The 21,652-nt window shown below is 35.6% G+C and overlaps 1 protein-coding gene and 1 non-coding gene across 5 annotated transcripts in view; one reads left to right on the top strand and one right to left on the bottom strand.

Moving 5' to 3' along the window:
- The window catches only part of TBC1D15 (TBC1 domain family member 15), a 75,453-nt gene that overhangs the window by 27,456 nt on the left and 26,345 nt on the right, over positions 1 to 21,652 (bottom strand). For 2 of the 4 annotated variants that reach the window (XM_004752420.3, XM_045072899.1), the window contains exons 4-9: positions 17,089 to 17,227; positions 11,873 to 12,083; positions 2,858 to 2,960; positions 1,838 to 1,888; positions 1,340 to 1,537; positions 161 to 289 (exon numbers count right to left, since the gene is read on the bottom strand). In XM_004752420.3, the coding sequence (XP_004752477.1) occupies positions 161 to 289; positions 1,340 to 1,537; positions 1,838 to 1,888; positions 2,858 to 2,960; positions 11,873 to 12,083; positions 17,089 to 17,227 (831 nt within the window). Of the gene's footprint in view, positions 1 to 160; positions 290 to 1,339; positions 1,538 to 1,837; positions 1,889 to 2,857; positions 2,961 to 11,872; positions 12,084 to 17,088; positions 17,228 to 19,816; positions 19,921 to 21,652 lie in introns of those variants that run through there. The other 2 variants (XM_045072901.1, XM_045072900.1) reach the window with 2 other exon arrangements.
- LOC123390114 lies at positions 13,056 to 13,161 on the top strand. Its single transcript, XR_006604740.1, has one exon. It is a non-coding gene; the product is annotated as a U6 spliceosomal RNA (small nuclear RNA).

Genomic DNA, 21,652 nt, shown 5'->3' with positions numbered 1-21,652 from the left:
CAAGGATCTCACACTGTCCTAAGGGATTTTAAGGCATCATTCATCAAAAAGGAGTTCATTCCCGAAAAAGGGAGTTCATTCCTTGACTACCTCCACACTTCCCATAAAAAAAGAAAAATTAAATATAAGCAGTTTCAAATATCCTCATTAAGGTACTTACTCCTCTGAATATCATCTGCTTCATATTATCTACATTTAAAATTCTTCCTTCAGAATCAATGTTCTGGGACCATTCTTCCAGTGATACTGGCTCTCTCCTTTGAACAATAGGTCGTTCTCCCAAATCAATCTAATAGAAGATAAGCAATATGGAGTACAGTTTTAAACAGTGAAATTATATCAAGGTACATGGAACCCATAACTAAAATACTATTTATTACTCAGGCATAAGTTCTAACATTCTAGTATCTTCCCTTATTTTCCAATGTCTAGTTTAAGAACTTTAATAGCATCTCATACATTTTCCTTCCTACAAAACATACAAATAACAGGGTTATAAATTCAGAGACCAGAATACATTTGCTATTTTGAGTTTTAATTATTTAAGTACAAAACATTCAACATGTAAATTCCATAAGAGACCCTTCAAATTAAATGCTATGCTGTATTATTTAAAAAGACAGTATTATTCCACTCTTAATATTCTAAAATTAGCTTTTCTTCCAAACTAAAATTTGTAGCTCTCAGAACTGAGTTATGGTCCATTAGCTCCACTTGGTATTTTCTACAGTTTTTTTAATTCAATTAATAGATGTTGGTAATTTAAAATGCCATTTGCAAGATAAGCCTTTAAATATTACAATTTAGATATTTATAATGTTCTAACTATGTAGAGCCTAGAATTATAGCAAATACAAAAGTTTTGTTGAGCATATAAAAGTTTGCCATAATTCAGGGCCAAGATCCATCTTACTTAAAAAAAGAAAAGATTCACCTAAGCATAAAAGCCCTAGAATAGAGTTCTATCTGTTGCTGATCCCTACTGAGAAAACATAAATTAGGAACAGAACTAGGAACAATATGTAATGCTCACTATTCACTCACTGCTATGCACTCAATGAAACAATCTGCTCACTATTATCAAAAAGTAATCAAAGAAAAGAGATCCAACTTAACAAACAGAAAGTATAAGCAGTAATCGATGAACAACCCAAGAATTTGGTGGCAGAACAAGTGTTAAGTGTTAGATATATCAGTTAGCAAAAAAGTTATAAGGATTATAAGAGGCAGATATAACCAAAATTGAGTTTTCTATTCTTATCACATTCAGTACATGTTTAAAATCTCCTGTTAAAAATCTAAGAGTTATAATAATATATTAATAAAAATCTTCACTCACTCTCGTGATGACTTCAAATCCTGGTTCTTCTTGTTGATTTATCTTTAAACCTGGAATAGCATCACTAAGAAAATCTGCCATTTCTGAAGGCGGTCGTTGATGTGTAGAGGGATCACTGCCTCTCAAACTATCAAAAATGTAGTTTGTGACTTTGGAAAATCCTACCATAGTTGCTGTATAAGGATCCTTTTTAATTTTCTATGTAGTAAGAAGAAAAATATTAGCACCATTAATTCAAATGAAGAATAAAAATATCTTACAGTAGGCAAAAGGCCACATTTTTTTAAAGGGGGGAAATCAGAACTAAAATAGAGCGTTCTAGGATTATTTAAAAAAATTTTTTTTTCTGGGAAGAATTTATATTTTCTAAGCCAATCTTCTCATTTGGTTAAAACAGAGTATTACACAGCAAGGTAATGCTACTGATCGAACTGCAGATGAACAAATGATTTGCAGGCTTTATTCAATCTGCATACATCACAAATATGCAGTGCTTACTTTCCATTGATGAATGGCCCACAACAGCTTTCTTCTGTCTAGTAGTCCTGCCTTTACAAAAAAAATATTTCTTAAAGTGTGCAGAACCACACTAGTCCACCAGAAAATAATCTACAGCTAAGTTTTAAAGTTCACAATATTTAAATATTAGCTGACATTTTAATCTAATGATATGATTAATAAATCGTGCCAATGAGTGTAATCTGCTCTGGACAGTGCTGCCCTGGAAAACAGCAAAAGATTTTTCTGTTGCTAGGGTTCCTTCTAAATCCCAAACTGCCTATTTATTCATATTTATCAAAAACAGCTACTTTTTAAAGGTCTTTTAATGATTATTTTCACAACAAAAACTGTTCCCTAATTTTTTACTTTAATCAGTGTTTATCTATCTTGTTCTCCTTCCTCAGAAGTTCCCCTTTTATCCTGTTATCTTCAGAAGCAAGAAGATACCTGGGACAGAGTAAGCACTCATTGTTGAGTGAATAAATAAACAACCATTTCATTAGTTTACATAAAAATTTGAGTGAAAAACAAATTAACTTTATTTCTCTCTGTGTTAAGTGCATATTTTTAGCCAAATGTAAGAATATACTCAAATACTTAAGGGGCAATTAGTTTATCATTACCCCAAATGAACCTATTTAAATTTGAAAATAAAAATTCAAACCATATTTTTTACCAAGTTTATCATTAATGAATTCAAACTGGCTTACCAAGTGACAGTGCACCTAGTCAGTAAAAGCTATGATAATAAAAATCTACTAATGTCCAATTTCAGTATTACAATAAGGAGGGAAATTGCCTTAAGCGTAACTAAGAACCAAGGAAGTTCCTGAGTCTTATAAATAATATGAAGCGTATTATTTCTATAAAAATTAGAGAATATTTCCATAAATGTTACACACAGAGACACTCGCGTTGTTCTGTATAAACAACGAAGTATAAACAAGAAAGTGAGAGGTAGGAGGTATATGAAATGTCAGATTAACAGATAAATACAAAACAGATTAAGAAACATACTTGTATTAAACCATATGCAGGTTCATCAAGAAGATTTTCAAAAGACTGTGAAAGACTTTTACTCTGACAATTCACAAGAAGTGTTCTTTTATCCTGTGGAGATCTGTAATAAAAGAAGGGATCTGTAGAAAATACTAGCACATTGCATTAATTACTACCTGAAGAATTATTAATGCCTAGTTACTTTTCCTTAACAACAAAAATCCCAAAACTCAAATGTCCAATTCTAGAACTGTTTCCCATTAATACAATATTAGCAAGTAATTGGTAACTACCTTAAAGAGGCTCTAAAACTACATGAAACATGAAATATTAAATTAACAAATATAAAAGAGTTGAAGTGTAATTTTATTCTGGGTAAAGCCAAGAGGACTAAATTGTAATGAACCCAAGTTTTTGTTTATACTTATAGTAGGAAACCTTACAATCATTATGTCTTTATTATCGTAAAAATTAGAGAAAGTTAAAGCCCACTTTAATGTCCTATTTTGAAAGGGTTTCCAACTTCATTCCACAGCTTGATAGTACTGCAATATAACATATTTTAAAACCACAAGATAAAACAGATATTTTTTTTTAAAGATTTTATTTATTTGATAGAGAGAAATCACAAGTAGACGGAGAGGCAGACAGAGAGAGAGAGGGGAAGCAGGCTCCCTGCTGAGCAGAGAGCCCGATGCGGGACTCGACCCCAGGACCCTGAGATCATGACCTGAGCCGAAGGCAGCGGCTTAACCCACTGAGCCACCCAGGTGCCCCACAGATATTTTTTTAAAGATCATTAGTTATGCTAACCATAATTATAAACACACACACACGAACATATTTAACAAGGTTATAAATTATAAATGTTGTTAAGGTAACTATGTTTTTATTTCTTGCTTATTAAGCTCTAGAAGCAAGTTTTTCTTCACATTTCTTAATAACTGCAGAATAAATGTTTTCTAAATAGACAGTGAATTTCAAGTAATCAGATTAATTATCCAGTCTTTTTTCTATTCAATAAGTTTTATAACTTAGTAAGTTCACACAACTTTTCTGTGTTTAAAATAGAGCTTAAATGTGTTATGTTGTGGCTATCTACTTCTAGTTTATTATAAATGTTTGAGATAAGAACTTTAATAACAGTTATCTCTTCTCAATTCTAGCATAACAGGAAGCAACAGCAATGCTGGAGGGGATATGAACGCCAAAGCAGGATCTTACTCTTACACATTCACAACAACGCTTGATCTTCAGAGACAACGGTAACTTAATAAGCCCCTTGGCTTTTTAAAAGGAGATGAGGTTGAGTCATTTGAGGTAAGAAAAAAATAATGACTTTTAAAATGTTCAATTTTCATCAAATGTCATTTTTCTGAACACTGAATACTGGGGTTGTGCTTAATATGAAGACTTATATAGTTCCACAAGGCATTTTTTAATAAATCCTTTAAATATAGCACCAGAAAAAGTAACTAACATAGCAAGATACATTTTCCTAGCACAGTACAGCTGGAACTATGGTTATTATTTTATTTCCAACAATAAATTAAGTCAAATTATTTATTTAAAATCCAAATAAAAATTGGTCATCAAAATCAAAACACTGGCTATGCATAGAGAAGGGGAACAAATGGGATGCCTGGGTGGCTCAGTCAGTTAAGCACCTGCCTTTAGCTCAGGTCATGATCCCAGGGACCTGGGATCGAGCCCCACATCAGGCTTCCTGCTCTGTGGGAGCCTGCTTCTCTCTCTCCCTGCCACTCCCCCTGCTTGTACTCTCTGTGAAATAAATAAAATCTTTAGAAAGAAAGAAAGAAAAGGAAAGGAAAGGGGAAAAAAAAAGGAAGGGAACAAATATGCAACCTTCAGCAATCTGGGCTCAGATAGTTATTATGGCTCCAGATTTAAAACTGTACTCATTAAACAAACTAGTGATGGAAAGAAGCAACCACAGATACTTTTTTTTTTTTAATAAAAGTTTTAAATTCCATCTGGTTAACAGTGTTATATTAGTTTCAAGTGTACAAGATAGTATTTCCTTTTTTTTTTTTAAGATTTTATTTATTTATTTGACAGAGATCACAAGCAGGCAGAGAGGTAGGCAGAAAGAGAGACAAAGGGAAGCAGGCTTCCTGCTGAGCAGAGAGCCAGATGTGGGGCTAGATTCCAGGATGCTGGGTATTTGTATGTCTTCTTTGGAGAAATGTTTGTTCATGTCTCCTCTCCATTTTTTGACTGGATTGTTTTTTGGATGTTGAGTTTAATACATTCTTTATGGATCTTGAATACTGGCCCTTTATCTGATCTGTCATTTGCAAATATCTTCTCCCATTCCATGTGTTGCTTTTTAGTTTTGTTTTTTTTTATAATTAACATATAATGTATTATTAGCCCCAGGGGTACAGGTCTGTGAATCATCAGGCTTACACACTTCACAGCACTCACCATAGCACATATCCTCCCCAGTGTACATAACCCAACCTACTCCCCCCGACACCAGTAACCTTCAGTTTGTTTTGTGAAATTAAGAGTCTCTGGGACGCCTGGGTGGCTCAGTTGGTTGGACAACTGCCTTCGACTCAGGTCATGATCCCGGAGTCCCAGGATCGAGTCCCGCATCGGGCTCCCAGCTCCACGGGGAGTCTGCTTCTCCCTCTAACCTTCTCCTCGCTCATGCTCTCTCTCACTGTTTCTCTCTCAAATAAATAAATAAAAATCTTACAAAAAAAAAAAAAAAAAGGGTCTCCTATGGTTTGTCTCCCTCTCAATCCCATCTTGTTTCATTTTTTCCTTCCCTACTCCCCAAACTCCCCACTTTGCCTCTCAAATTTCTCATATTAGGGAGATCTTATGATAATTATCTTTCTCTGTTTGACTTATTTCGCTCAGCATAATACCCTCTAGTTCTATCCACACTGTTGCAAATGTCAAGATTTCATTTCTTTTGATGGCTGCATAGTATTCCATTGTATATGTATATATACTACATCTTCTCACAGATACTCTTTTAAGAAGAAAGTATTTAGGGATCCCTGGGTGGCTCATCTGATTAAGTGTCCAACTTCGGCTCAGGTCATGATCTTGGGATCCTGGGATCAAGCCCCGCATTGGGCTCTGCACTTAGCAGGGAATCTGCTTGTCCTTCTCCTCCTTTTCCTTCTGCCCCTCCCCCTGCTCGTGCTATCTCTCAAATAAATAAAAGGAAAATTTTTTAAAAAATTAAAAATTAATAAAAAGAAAGTATTTCACTTTTTATACCCAATGCTCTTTAATGAGGGGCTGGGAAAGCTCTAGGAGAAAAAGATATAAGAAATTTAAGACTTAGTTGCCCTTCGCTTAGGAAGTCAACAAAAACATTTTTAAAAAGTACATGAGTCGGGGTGCCTGGGTGGCTCAGTGGGTTAGGCCTCTGCCTTCAGCTCGGGTCATAGTCTCAGGGTCCTGGGATCGAGCTCCGCATCCGGTTCCCTGAGCAGCAGGGAGCCTGCTTCCCTTCCTCTCTCTCTGCTTGCCTCTCTGCCTACTTGTGATCGCTCTCTGTCAAATAAATAAATAAAATCTTAAAAAAAAAAAAAAGTACATGAGTCAAAGGACAAGCTGTATATTGCTAGGCAATTGCACAGCTCATCAAAAGGAGGGGTGCCGTATTCCAGAATATTGTTATGTTTCCACCTGCCAGGGTATCACACTGATTTAATTTGGAAAGATCACAAATATTATGGATTTGTATGTACATATTCTGGAAATATAATGGATTCTGGAAGTTGATATCTTATGACATTATTCAAGACTTTCAAACTCATCGCAGCAGCAAGACAGAACTTTTAATGATGTTAACATCAGTAATTCTATTAGAGCCTACTAAAGAGCTTAAAGAAAACCATTGTCTAATATCACAACTATAGAAATATATCCACTGAAAACTGAGAAGTATTTCCCAGACTCTGGAGTGAGCCTCTCTCAAAGACCTCAGAATAAATTCAGGAATGATAACAGTTAAAGAATATTTTGTGTGCTGAGATGTAGTGGTTAACTATTTTCCATTGCTACTGAGAATGACCAATATGGAAAACTAAAGAAATAAAAATATCACTGCAAAGGCTATTATCAATCAAAAAAGATGATAAAATTAAAAAGTACAGAATATTCACAACAAAACTATATATATATATTCTTACTCATTTTATCCATATAATCCAAAGGGAATAAATGAGGTTTATAACCTAATCTTATAAATGGTGTTACAACCAATCTGGCTTTTTAGGAAATATCCTACTGCTTATACATTAACGTAAAAATAGCCCAATATATAAAGTAATTTTAATGGAACCTTCATATCACAACCCTCATTCATATCCTAGCAACCAACTTGGTTCCAGAAAGGTTAACATAAATTTATGATTCATTCTTTACCCAAGTATCATATTTTAAATGGTGATAAATCAAAGAACACTAACAAACATGAATAAAAAGGACAACATGTTTTTCCCAGGAGATAAAAGAACCATTTGAGAAATAACAGGTCTCAAGAAGCTAGCTTATTTTGCACTCCCTGATCCAGCTGATGAGAATGAAAGAAGGAACTATGGGTGCACAGCTGGCCCAGCCTCATTCTCTCTCTTATAAGGCTGCACATCCCTAGGACTTCATGACTTCATTAATCTGTATGCTAAGGCCCTTAATTCGTTAGGGCAGTATTAGGAAGAGAAGATGGTCACAAATGCAAACGCATTATGCAATCTAAGTTAACCAGAGACAAACGAGAATATGGTCTGACTCTCTCTGTTGGTTCTGAATTGAAAAGAAGACAAGAAGGGTGACCCTGGCTTAGACTGCTTGGCACCCCAGTCAGGCTGCAGAAACCAAGGTTTTCTGGCACTATTCTTCTTCCTTCTAGTCTCTACAACAATCTCTGGCCTCAGGAATGTGACTCTGGAAACATGATTTTGCTTGAAATAACTGCTCTGGGAACAGGAAATGAGATTGCCGTGGCTAACATCTAATAGAGTGAAAAACCAAGAATACTTGGGAATTTTCATTTCTTTGGAGTTCAACTTAATTGAGAATTCCATTTATTTAGATCACAACTAAGGAAATAAAGAATAAGGATCTTTAATATTTCCCTAAGAATTTGACAGAGATGGTTTACACAAATATGGAATTTTCTTAATGTCAATGACAATTTATTTGGAGTATCTATATTCTACCACTTAGGCTCAACATATGATCTCTGGTGAGTTCTATCGTGCAATATAATTGGGTATAGTTTATGATGGGAAAGAGAAGAGGAAGAATTTATTTTCAGCTTAGGATACAGAGGGGCCTTGGAGATAAAATATCTGATAAATTATTTTTATATATTTCAGACCATCTAGGGGACAAAGAATAAATTAGCCCCCAGTATCAAAGAAAAGTGGCTGGTATTAGCAGTGGTTTTTGAAGAACTCACTTTAGGCCATCTCTCTCTACCACCACCCCGACAACCACCCCACCCCCCCCCCGCCCACCAAGAATGGCCATAACCCTGGTTGACCATAAATTGAACAACAAAGCTCAAAAGGAAAAGACAAAAGAACAGGTATGGGGGGGGGGTTCATTCTCCTTTGTTAGTTCTTCTCTTTGACCAGGTCATTAAAGGTTGCAGTTAATCACTGATGCGGACATCATGTCCCATTTTATCCTCCCCTTAATTTCATTCTCTCTCAGAGTTCAATTACTACTGACACACAAAACAACTTTAAAAATATCCTATTCTATGCTGTTACAGTTCTACACATCTCTTATTTGGAGTATTTATTGCAGCTAAAATGCTAAATTTATTTGCATAAGTAATGTCTGTTTCTCCCACAATAGTACAGACTTCATGAAGGCAGAGCCCATATTTTTTTTTATTGCTTTTTCCAGCAAGTTAGCACAGAGTGTCTAGAACGTAAGAGGTCCTCAAAAATAAACCTGTTGAATAAAAAATTAAATGTATATATGTAATATTTATATATATATATGGAGGAACACCATTCCCATGGCTTCCTGTATTTAAATGGAAAGATGAACTTCTATTAAACTCTCCTTTTTGCTAGGATATATCTGATACTGAGATCAGCAGAGAGTTAGGTGCATGCTTGGCATAAATTATCCTTTCCAGGTGCGCACGCATCTCTCTCTCTCTCTCTCTCTCTCTCTCTCTCTTGGATTTGCCTACCAACATAGAAGGGGCTTTCCAGTCTGCTTTCATTCACATCTATCGGTCTATCCTCAATAGGAAGACCTGTAGTTGTTCAAAAATGATAACCAAGTGACTTCAAAATTACATTGGAGTGAATTATTATGACGCTGCACATCTAAACCTCACCAATAATGATATTTTTACCATCATCTGATTCCTATATTTGCTCCTTACTTTTGTTTCCTTTTCTGCATTTGTAAAGAAGTTTCATTTACAACCCTCATTAAAACACCACCAACACACATTCAAGGTACACATACTCTCAAAAGCACCTAAGTGATTGCTGAGTCTATCACTGAACCCATCCAGGATACAAAACTCTCTAATCCCTGAGCTACAACCTGTTTCTTCTAATTGCTCTTTGGAGTCATACAAAACAAATCCATGGTATAGTTCTTATAACAACTCTTTCAAAATTATTTGTAGAACTGGTTAAGTACTATGCCATTTATTCATTCCACTAAAATTTATTGTGCAGATATTATGTGCCAGGTACTGTGGCTAGGAACCTAATGTAAACAAAACAGATGTAATCTCTGCTTTTGTGGGCATACATTCTAGAGTAGAATACTTAAAAAGTAAAGAGTTAACATTATTCTATTAAGAATTATGATGCAAACAAGGAAATGAGACAATGAAAAAGAAATTGGGGTGGGAACCTACATTACATGGGAGGGGTATCCAGATAAGCCTCTCTGAGGAAGTGACATTAAACTGAGATCAGGATCAGAAAGGGAGAAAAATAGTCCAGGCAACAAATAAAACAAACAAACAAAAAGAACACAGCCTACATACAGGACCCTAACTCAAGAGTCTGGTATGTTTCAGGAACGGAAAGAAAGTATGTGGCTAGAATATAAAAGAGAACAGCATGAGGTGAGACTTAACCATCAACCCTAGTAAGTTTGGATTTTATTTAATGTTGCACCAAAACTCCTCCTCTGTAAGTAAAATCTCCACATCCTTCTAATGTTCTTCATACCTCTCTGATCCCTCTCAATACACACTGGTCATCTTTTCTATACAGTATAGTCTAGTACATTTAACACCAACCCTGGTTCTCCAAGGTAAACACCAGTAAAGGGTAGAGAGGAACTACCATTTCATCCTCAACATTATGCTTTCATCAATGGTCTCAAATTGAATGAACTCTATTCTGACAGTTACAACACAACACTGACCGATACAGAACTTGCTATAGTACTAAACCCCCCAAGCCTTTAACACCTGCTATTCAACAACCAAACCTTTTGCTCTAATCATGCCCCTCTTAAAATCTACTTAAACCCCCTACCACCACCCCCAGGTGGTAACCTATTCAAAGCTTCCCACTTCAAGATTCAAGACCCACATGCTGCCAACCAGGCCTAACTTTCTTACGGATATTGGTACCAATCTACACCTAGTGCCAGCCAGAGATGTTCAAGATGGCAGGAGGGAGAATTTCGTATCAGAAAACACAGCCAATATTTTCCAACTTTTGGATGACCACTATATTTATATAATCTAAATTTAGATATATTACACTATTATAAAGTGACATTATTAATAAGGTTAACACTCATCCCTACAGTTCCCCAAGCTAAAAACCTCAACTTATCCCTTCTTCTCACGTCCACATACCACTCAATCACAAAATCAAACCCTAAATATTTTTCTCCAATACATCTATCTTTCCTGTCACTCCCCTAATTCATGCTACTATAATCTCACCTAGATGACTGGAACAAACAGCTAAAATGATTTACAAGATCCTCATGCTCTGACATTTACTCAGCTCTCCAGCTTCATCTTTAAATTTGGTTCCCTCTGTCTCCCAGTATGCAGACCTGTTATTCAACTACTCTGTTCTGATTACATCATGTTTTATATTCTTCCCTCTATCTAAAACATCTCTTCCTCTAAATTAATTTCCTTCTCTTTTGTGCTAACATTTACTCATTTGTCAGGTCTAACACAGATACTACTTCCTCCAGAAAGTCTTCCCTGAATCCCACCCAAACCCTAGTCTGAATGAGGGACCTTCTTCACTTCCTAGGATCTCGCAAAGCACCTTGTACTTCATCTTGAGTTTTATTGCCATTTACTGGTTGGCATCCTTCACAAAACCATAAACTCTGAGATATCCAGGAACAGCCTGTTATGTTCACTACTAACTATAAAGCAACTAGCACAGTGCTCAGAGCTTTGATACTCAATATATATTTGTAGGAAGTGAAAGCAAGAAAGAATATGAGAATATAAATGCACACAGGTGAATGAATGAATGAATGAATGAATGAATTAATAAAATATATAAATAAATATATATGTATACACACATGCACACACAAAAATATATATAAAATATATATAAATATATTCCAGATTTTTGGAAAGTGAGAAAGCCCTATCTTCCACACCTATAAAAATTTTATAAAGGCCTTAGACTTGCTGTATTTAAATATACAACATTACAAATAAAATTCTATCTTTAACAGACAATATGTAATAAAAGGTTAATTGCCTAAATATATAATCCATAAGTTACTGATGCATCATCATTCATTTAAATGTGTATAAAAAATATGGGACCACTCTTTTCTTTAGAACAGTAATAAGGTGATAAGTTGCAGATCCAAAGCACCAAAATGGCAAAATTTTATTCAACCACTCATCCAAAGAAGTCAATATCCAAGAAAGAACAATGCTGCTTGTGCCCTTGTCTGCACACAGGTCACTGATGCCCAATGACAAGTAAAAACTGTCTGTCTTGGGACCAATACAACAATCCAGTTTCAATAAGTAGAAAATAATTTGATACTTACTCACACAATACCACATATTTTTCAAGAGAGTCAATCAGTAGTTTGCTATCTCCTTGATGAAAGTGCAGAGCAGGGAGAACGACGTCATCCTTTAGACAGAATACCAAATACGACCAGCCCATACCCTCTTTGTTTTGCTTGATTGATTTCAGGTCTGTCAAACTGAACAGGAATGACCATTTGCTTTTCCCATTTCTATGACTTGGAGCATCTTAAAAACAAGAAAGTGGGGCAAAATATTTTTGTTCACCCTTTCAAAAGGTACTGACAGCGCTCTTCATGACTGCCTAACAGATAATAGTTGAACCTAGAGAATGACTATAGCATTCACGTTACTATGGCTTCTACCTGTATTAGAAATGGGAACATACATTTTCTTAAAAGAATAGTTCTGAAAATAATCATCTTACTGCAATACAAAGTGAAAAAAACATTATCTCTATTTCAAGTAAAAGCTTGTCCAAAAATGACTATGGCTTTGGAAGTATGTGGGCTGGATTCAAATTATAGCACCACCATCTTACTAACTGAATGATCTGGAGCAAATAAGTGAAAATCTCTGAGCCTTGGTTTCTTCATCTGTAAAAATGGAGATAATTATACTTACCTCCCAATGTTACTCTAAGAATTAAAAGAGATCATACCTTTCACTAATTAGTATAGTGCCAATTATATAGCAAATACTCAATAAATGTTACTCTTTTCCACAGCCCACTCCCCCCATCCCCTGCCAAATACAAATGGCATGATGCTCCTGGAGAGTCATTAAAAATAAAACAAAAACCCTTTACTTCCTCACTTCCTTTTACAATTATTTTTACTAGACTACACTGAGTGAAGGTAAATACACTGGTATAAAAAAATAACACCGGAGGGTGCCTGGGTGGCTCAATGGGTTAAAGCCTCTGCCTTCAGCTTAGGTCATGGTCCCAGGGTCCTGGGATCGAGCCTCACATCAGGCTCTCTGCTCAGCAGGGAGTCTGCTTCCTCCTCTCTCTCTGCCTGCCTCTCTGTCTATTTTTGATCTCTGTCTGTCAAATGAATAAATAAAATCTTCAAAAAAAATAATAACAGTGGAGTAAATATACCAACAGACATTTTATTTGCAAAAATCCAAAGAGCAGTGGGGAGTTGAGGATGAAAATATAACTAAGTTGTGAGTTCTTCAAAGAGAATGAATACAGTGCTTGCTTCAGCAGCACATATATAAAATTGGAACGATACAGAGAGGATTAGCATGGCTCCTATGCAAGGATGACACGTGAATTTGTGAAGCATTCCATATTTTTAAGAAAAAAGAATGAATATATTCAATCTTCCACAAATTCAATCTACTAAAGTAAGACCTCAGTTCAATCCAAACTATAGTAACATAAATTATTTCCTGAGTTTGAGGGCTAGTTACAGAAGATTAAAAAAACTTAGGTTTGTGAACAATAGTATACCTGATAACAAGCAGCTTAAAAAATACATAAATAAATAAAACTTAGGGGAAAAATGTTACTTTCCCACTACTACTTATAATTTCTATCCAAAAATGCCATTTTTACCTATTTTAACTTGGACATAAGCATATCGTATCTCCAAAATTTTAAAAATCCATTTCTCTAATGTTATTTCCTAAGAACAGTTACACTATCCTGTTATTCAAGATCTTAACTCAACTCCACACTATCAGCTCCACAAACATAAACTGCATAGAAGATACGTGCTTACAGAATTTAATAAAAGGGTAGATCAATGTTGACCTGCATATATGTCACCTTCCTATAATAGTCAGGAAGACCATAGCTCCATCAGCTCCAACAAACAGATCTCCTAATATGACACAAAGAAATCTACAGCGTACAGAAACTCTACCTACAAAAAATACATGCATTATCACTATTTCATGGACACTTAAGTATCATTTGAAAGAAGTCCAGAAAGACTATGAAATGATTTATCTCTACAGTATCCTGCCTAGGTTCCATAACAGTTCAGATGATGCACTCACACCTAAGTCTGATACTAGATTAAGTGCCACGTGCCCACTTGACTACATCATATTTCACTGGAATTTATATCAGAGCTCTTAACACCACTACAAGCTAATATCAAAGTGAAAATTCTAGAATTCCAATGTCTTCCTGAATCATTTACATGTGAGTGTATTTAGGACTACTAGATTATTTGCAAAGACTAAAAATACTTTCAAAGCAAATGAAAAACTAGATATAGACAATTTTTAAAATTAAGTTCTTAAATTACATAGAAAGACTATAAATTAATGCAAGAAAATCATATGAAAAATATAAATACATGCAAGCTATATGAATTATCAGGAGTTTGTGCATATTCAAAAGTAAAACTTTTACACATATTTTTCCCATGTTAATGGAAGAAACACATCACATATGAAATAGAAAATGCCTTATACATTTCCTCACTTGAAGCTCTGATAAACAATGAAAGAAACATTACACGTCAATTCTGGAAGCCCCTTTAGTACTTGAACATAATAAGCTTCATGAGAATAAGAACTTTAATTTGTTCATAATTATATTCTCAATGCCTAGAAGAGTAACTAGCACATAGCAGGTACTCAAAGATGCAATGAATAAATGAATAATCTAGTACCAAAGTCAACATTAAAGAAACCTGCAATTTAGTCTACCACCAATACCTAACCGAAAATAGGGTTACAAAAAGAAAACTAACAAATTCGAGTTAACTCAAAATTTCCCTTTCTCTCTTAAATAGGTAAATAAAACTAATTAGTTCTGTGGCACCTGGGTGGCTCAGTTGGTTAAGCACCTGCCTTTGGTCATGCTTCTGATCCTGGAGTCCTGGGATCAAGTCCCACATCAGGCTCCCTGCTCAGCAGGGAGTCTGCTTCTCCCTCCCATACATGTGCCTGAATGCATACTCTCTCTCTCAAATTAATAAAAATCTTTAAAAAAATGAATTATTTTGATGAATGATGTTGCCAAATACATGTAAGAAGTATCGCCAACACAATGACATGGGACAACTAGCCATAACAGAAGAAGAGTAAAACTAAAACAGTTCAGTAAGTCCCTATATGTCTTGAACAGAATTAACACCAAGGACATGACATTTTATTTGGATGGGTGTACAGAATATGATGGTAGTCTGTTGTTCTGGGAAGAAACATTTTTAAAACATTTAATCTGGTATATGAAAACAAAGAATTGTAATACAAACTCTTAAAAAATATAAAGAAAGTTAAATTTTTAATAGTCAATTTTTTAAGTTTTGTCCCAATTTCCTTTGTCACACAAAAAAGTAAAAAGTATAAAATAGGAAAACTATACAATGATGAATAAAATTAGAAAAAATGCTTTTTAAACATATAAAAATGTTTCATAATGGCATAAATTTGAACTCTGAAACATCAAGTTCAGAAAGTATCTCCTTTAGGAAGAACTTTTTATGAGATATAATTGGATGAGATAGTCTGGGGGAAGAACGGATGGCATGGGATAGAATGTACTATACTTCATAACTCCTGACAAATACGTGCCATGTATGTATACTGGGCCATATTATGTTCAATACCATTTTCTACTACTGTATACACTCATAAATTTTTTTCAACACTAAGAAAAGAAAATGTCTCCTTAACTTTTATAATAATTGATAAATAAAGGCTCTTTATAAGTCACAGTGCATGGCCAAGCCATATAAGCAGTATTTACATCTGTGGTTTTTTTGCTAAACTACACAGTTACACACAGGTTCTCAGTTCTGCACATTAAAATCAACAGGACAGCATTTAAAAAAAATACAAATGCCCAGTTTCCATCCCAAGAGTCTGATTTAATTCATTGGGATGAAACACAGGCATTAGTACTTTTTAAAAAATATCAACCTCCCCAGGTTATTTCAATGTGCAGCCAAAGCTGAAAACTGCTAATCTAAAAAGATGTTTATTGTCAGATTATGCTCTTCTCATACACGTAATGCTTCTTTCTTTTATGGAATTCTGAAAACTCACTCCCTTGCTCTTTCCAATTGCCTGACATTTTCATTTTCAAGAAATCAACAATATTAGGCAACAACAAAGAAAAAAGGAACAATTCATATAACTTAATCCTGAAAATCTAATGTAGAGCAGTTAAAAATCACTTCACATGCTAAATATACTAAAACCCTGTGGTCTTATCTTAACACTTAGTATTGTTTTGGTAAGAACCTTCCCTTTCAATAGAAAAAGAATGCCAAAAAGGAAAAAAACAAAAACCAAAGCAACACACCGGAATGACCTGATTTTAATTCACCAAAAGCTTATGAGTTACTATTAACTTCTTAATTGCCACTGTTTCCAAGAAATGATATAGTACAAAGTTTAACTATTGTATATGAGAATGATTCCCCAGGCCATACATGAAAATCAGATTCACTGGGTAACAATGATGTATAAATGTAGCATTACACATTCTAGCCAATTTTGGCCAGGTTTTCTGAATTGGGAAATGTGGATAAATCATAAACTCAGACTAAAGTCAGCAAGAGATTAAATGTCCTTTTAGTTATAAAACACAAATTAATCAATAAGGAAAAAAACCATTTTAACTCTGTATGAGTATTTACTATTTTTAAAGGAATCACAAATAGATGTGACTACATCATTAAATGGGCTATCTAAATCATATTTGGTGTAGTATATATGTTCTATCAGGCTGTTAGCTTGGCTCTTTTTTGTTATCTACATGTAAATTATCACCACAAAGCAACACAGATTTAAATATACACATGTAATACATAAAGGAAAAAAGTCACTGGACATACATAAATGGGAGACTATAATGAGCTGTCAAGGTCTCAGTAAGAACTGAAGTTAGAACAGTATGATTTAGTGGTATACTCCATCTCCCCCTGGTGCTTTAGGATGAAATAACATGATTTTTTTTTTTTTTAAGGCTAGAAAAATGTGCATGAGAGAAATCTAAAGCAATTTTTTAAAGTGTTTCTATTTTCTGCCATGAATAACTACAAAACAGAATATGTATTTTTAAGGACTTTTTTTTTTTTTTACAAAGTTACAACCAACAAAAAGATATGAAGAGGGAATATAACTAAAATAGGAGTTCAATGTATTAAAGCACCAAATCATCCTTGTGATAGAGAAACATTAAAGAATTTTCTCTGCACTTTTATTTTTATTATATTGTAGCAGATCAGTTTAAGATTTCAAAAGATTTACTTCATACCTCCAGTGGTATGTGGTTTCTTTTTAGATGGAACTGTATTGACCATGTCCCACTCCGCTTCATAACTGTTCAGATGTTCCGACCCCCGATGACCTCTTTCCTTTGGGGCCTGTGTCCACTCTACAACTGAACTGGAATCCTAAAAAAAAAAAAAAAAAAAAAATACATATAAAATATTTAGGGACTAAAACTAGAATTTAATTTCATTTAACAACATATTCTCAACTTCTCCATAAAGTCTGGAGATTATGACAGACATCACTGGTGGGAGGACCAACCACTATTTCCTATCCTTTTCTATCTTCACCTACCCACTCCATCCCACCACTTCTCCCCGCCCACCCCCGCTTCCCCACCCCATACCATGTGGTCATCCCCCCCACCCATGCCCCGCCCCCCCCAAGAAAGAAAAGCTTGCCCATGCAGTTAGTGTTGCCCATGAAATAAAAGCAGAGGTCAACTGCAGGGCTTTTGGAAATGCTTTTGCTTTCCCAATAAAAAAGCCTCAACCCTATTCCACTTTCCCCTATTTTGAATGTAGCTATGATGCCTAAAAATATGGCAGCCATGTTATGACTGCAAGAGAAAAAACAGGAGAATCATTCTAAACCAGTAGATCTGTAGTTATTTGAGAAAAATAACCAAGGTAGCAATTTTATTTAAGCCACCACTGGTTGCATATTTCTCAGTCAAAATTTGCTAAGAGCTACAAATAACATATCCACATGTATAGTTCTACAGAACTTAACATTTTAAAAGAGAATAAAACCAAAAGTCTAAAATTGAATATTAATAATTTAAATAAAAATATTTAATTCCAGGGTGCCTGGGTGGCTCAGTGGGTTAAAGCCTCTGCTTCAGCTCAGGTCATGATCCCAGGGTCCTGGGATGGAGCCCCACATCGGGCTGTCTGCTTTGCAGGGAGCCTACTTCCTCCTCTCTCTCTCTGATTGCCTCTCTGCCTACTTGTGATCTCTATCTGTCAAATAAATAAATAAAATCTTTAAAAATATATATTTAATTCCTATACAATAAAAGGTAGCAAAGGTAAGTTAAAAATAAACAAGACTGGGTGAAAATGTTTTCAAAATGTACAGAAGACAAAAGAAAAACATCCAGACTACAAAAACAACACCTACCAAATTATTTAGAAATAGCCAAATATCAAAACAGAAAAACAAATGGTATGCACAAGCAAGTCAAGAACAAATATGAAGGAACAAGCACATAGAAGACATCCAACTTTAGAAACAATCAAAGAAAAATAAGTTAAGGAGTGCCTAGGTGGCTCAGCGGGTTAAGCGTCTGCCTTCGGCTCAGGTCCTGATCCCAGGGTCCTGGGATGGAGCCCCACATTGGGCTCCCTGCTCAGCCAGGAGCCTGCTTCTCCCTCTCCCACTACCCCCCTCCCGCCCCGCTTCTGTTCCCTCTTTCGCAGTTTCTCTCTCTCTGGCAAATAAATAAATAAAATCTTCAAAAAAAGAAAAGAAAGAAAGAAAAAGAAAAAGAAGTAGCTTGGCTTGTTGTGTCTGACTCTTGGTTTCAGCTCAGGTCAGGATCTCGGGACCTGAGATTGAGCTGCACATTGGGCTCACACTCGGCGTGGAGTCTGCTCAAGATTCTCTCTCTCCTAGTCCCTCTCATTCCTCCTCCACCCCTCCCCCTGCACATACACACTCTCTCTCACAAATAAATAAAATCTTAAAAAACAAAACAAACAAACAAACAAAAAAAAACTAAAGAAACTTGTGATGCCTGTGTGGCTCAGTCGGTTAAGTGTCTGCCTTGACTCAGGTGGAAGCCCTCAAGCCCTGCCAAGAGGCTCTCTCCTTGCCAGGGAGTCTGCTTCTCCTTCTCCCTCCACCCCTTCCCCTGCTTGTTCTCGAAATTTCTCTCTCAAATAAATAAAATCTTTAAAAGAAAAAAAAACAAACAGAAAAGCAAGTTAAGATGAATTTCAATTTTTTGTCCCATTTAAGTAAAAAATAAAAATATGAAAGACAGTGTAAAGACATAGGAAAAAAAAAAAAACTAGGTCTCAACAGACCAATAATGAAATGTGTACAGATGAAAGTCTGGCAAGATACACTAAACAGGGACAGATAAAGAACAGGATTCTAGTAAAGCAGGACTTGGATTTCTATTGTTTGTATTACTTGAATATTTTTACAAGAATGTACTCATGTATTGCTACTGTAATTTTTCAAAAAGGAAAATCTGTAGGAACAGAAAGATACTATAAAGGCACAACAAAATGAAGAAGTAGACTGAAAAAACAGAGAGGAAAACTGAATAAATGAAATCAATGGGGAGACTTAAGAAGCATCTACAGAGCCCCATCAGCACAAAGGCTTGGAACTGGTCGATCAAGTACTTCTGGAAATTAGGATAGAGTTCAAGCTAAAAAGAGTACTAACAAAAGTCCAAAAGGCTAGAGGTTACTTGTTAAAGAAAATAAAACAGATTATCTCTGGATTAGGAGAAACCAAGCACACTGAGCAAAGGGATAACACACTGAAAACAAGAATTAATTAAAAGCCCATCTATATAATGAATAAGTGAGATTCCAGCTCTTTCTCCACTCAGTTCCCAGAACACTGGCATCCAGGTATACGCTCTCCAGGAAGGAATCTGCAGGAATCTCAGGCAAATGACTAGCCCAAGAGAAAGGATCTAATTTTAACATTAGGGATTCCCCCAAGGGATTACCAAGCCTACCCATACCTACCTATACCTACAGAGGATAGTCGATCACTTTTTTTGTGTCTGCTGTTAAATAATAAGCACCACACCACAAAGATCACCAAACATCAAAGGCAAGAGTCTACACAAAAAAAAGTCCAAATGAAACACAGAGAAAAAAGTCAATTAGAAGAAATAGATTATATAGAGATAAAAACATCTTAAAACTACCTTTAAACTCTTTAGAAATACGGAAAGATATATCCATAAAGATCAGGATGCTATTTTTAAAAAGGACTGGAAAAGGGACACTTATAATAAAATGTCTTAGAAATTTAAAATATAGCAAAAATGAAAAAGGCAACAGAAGAACTGAAAAATAAAATTAAAGAAACTTAAGGGATTCCTGGGTGGCTCAGTCAGTTAAGTGCTAAGTGAGTTAAGTTAAGTGAGACTTCAGCTCAGGTCATGATCCCAGGGTCCTGGGATCCAGTCCCACATCGGGCTCCCTGTTCAGTAGGGAGTCTACTTCTCCCTCTGCCTGCCACTCCCCCTTCCTGTGCTCTCTCTCCTTCACGAATAAATAAATAAAATCTTTAAAAAAAAAAAAAAACTGAAGAAACTTGGGATGTTTGGGTGGCTCAGTTGGTTAAAAATCATCTGCCTCTGGCTCAGGTCCTGATTCCAGGGTTCTGGGATTGAGTCCCATTTCAGGCTCCTTGCTCAGCAGGGAGACTGCTTCTCCCTCTACCTGCTACTCCCCCTGCTTATACACTCTTTAACAAACAAATAACATCTTAAAAAAAAAAAAAATTGTACCACCTCACACAAGTCAGAATGGCTAAAATTAACAAATCAGGAAATGACAGATGCTGGCGAGGATGTGGAGAAAGGGGAACCCTCCTACACCATTGGTGGGAATGCAAGCTGGTGCAGCCACTCTGGAACACAGCATGGAGGTTCCTCAAAGGTTGAAAATAGAGCTACCCTACGACCTGGCAATCGCAATACTGGGTATTTACCCTAAAGATACAAACATTGTGATCCGAAGGGGCACATGCACCCGAATGTTTACAGCAGCAATGTTCACAACAGCCAAACTATGAAAAGAATCTAGATATCCATCAACAGATGAATGGATTAAGAAGATGTGGTATATACACACACACACGTGTGTGTGTGTGTATGATGGAATACTATGCAACAATCAAAAGAAATGAAATCTTGCCATTTGCAACAATGTGGATGGAACTAGGGTATTATGCTGAGTGAAATAAGTCAATCAGAGAAAGACAACTGTCATATGCTCTCCCTGATATGAGGAATTTGAGAGGCAAAGTGGGGAGCTGGGGGATAGGGAAAGAAAAAATGAAACAAGAAGGGATCGGGAGAGAAACAAACTGTAAGAGACACTTTTTTTTTCCCCCATGAGAGACTCTTAATCTCACAAAACAAACTGGAGGGTTGCCAGGGGTAGGGAGTAGGGAGAGGGTGGTTGGGTTATGGACATTGGGGAGGATATGTGCTATGGTGAGTGCTGTGAAGTGTGCAAGCCTGACAATTCACAGACCTCTACCTCTGGGGCTAAAAATACATTATATGTTAACAGAAAAAAGATAGTTAAAAAAAAAAAAAAGAAAGAAAGAAAGAAAATGAGGAATGATTTGAAAAAAATGGAAGGAACTTCCTAGAAAAAATACACACACATATACACACACACAGAATTAAAAACAGGAAAGAAAGGATTAAAAAAGTAGAGGACCAATCCAGGTCTAAAGAGTGCAAGAAAGAAAGAAAATAGAAAATGGAGCAGAAGAAAAAATCATCAAGGAAATAATTCGACATTTCTTACTAACTAAAAAACACAAGTTTCCATATTAAA

This window comes from Mustela putorius, unplaced genomic scaffold (genome assembly GCF_011764305.1).
Source record: "Mustela putorius furo isolate JIRA1106 unplaced genomic scaffold, ASM1176430v1.1 tig00537227_pilon_pilon_pilon, whole genome shotgun sequence".
NCBI lineage: Eukaryota > Metazoa > Chordata > Mammalia > Carnivora > Mustelidae > Mustela > Mustela putorius.
This window is presented reverse-complemented; position numbering and strand designations above follow the sequence as displayed.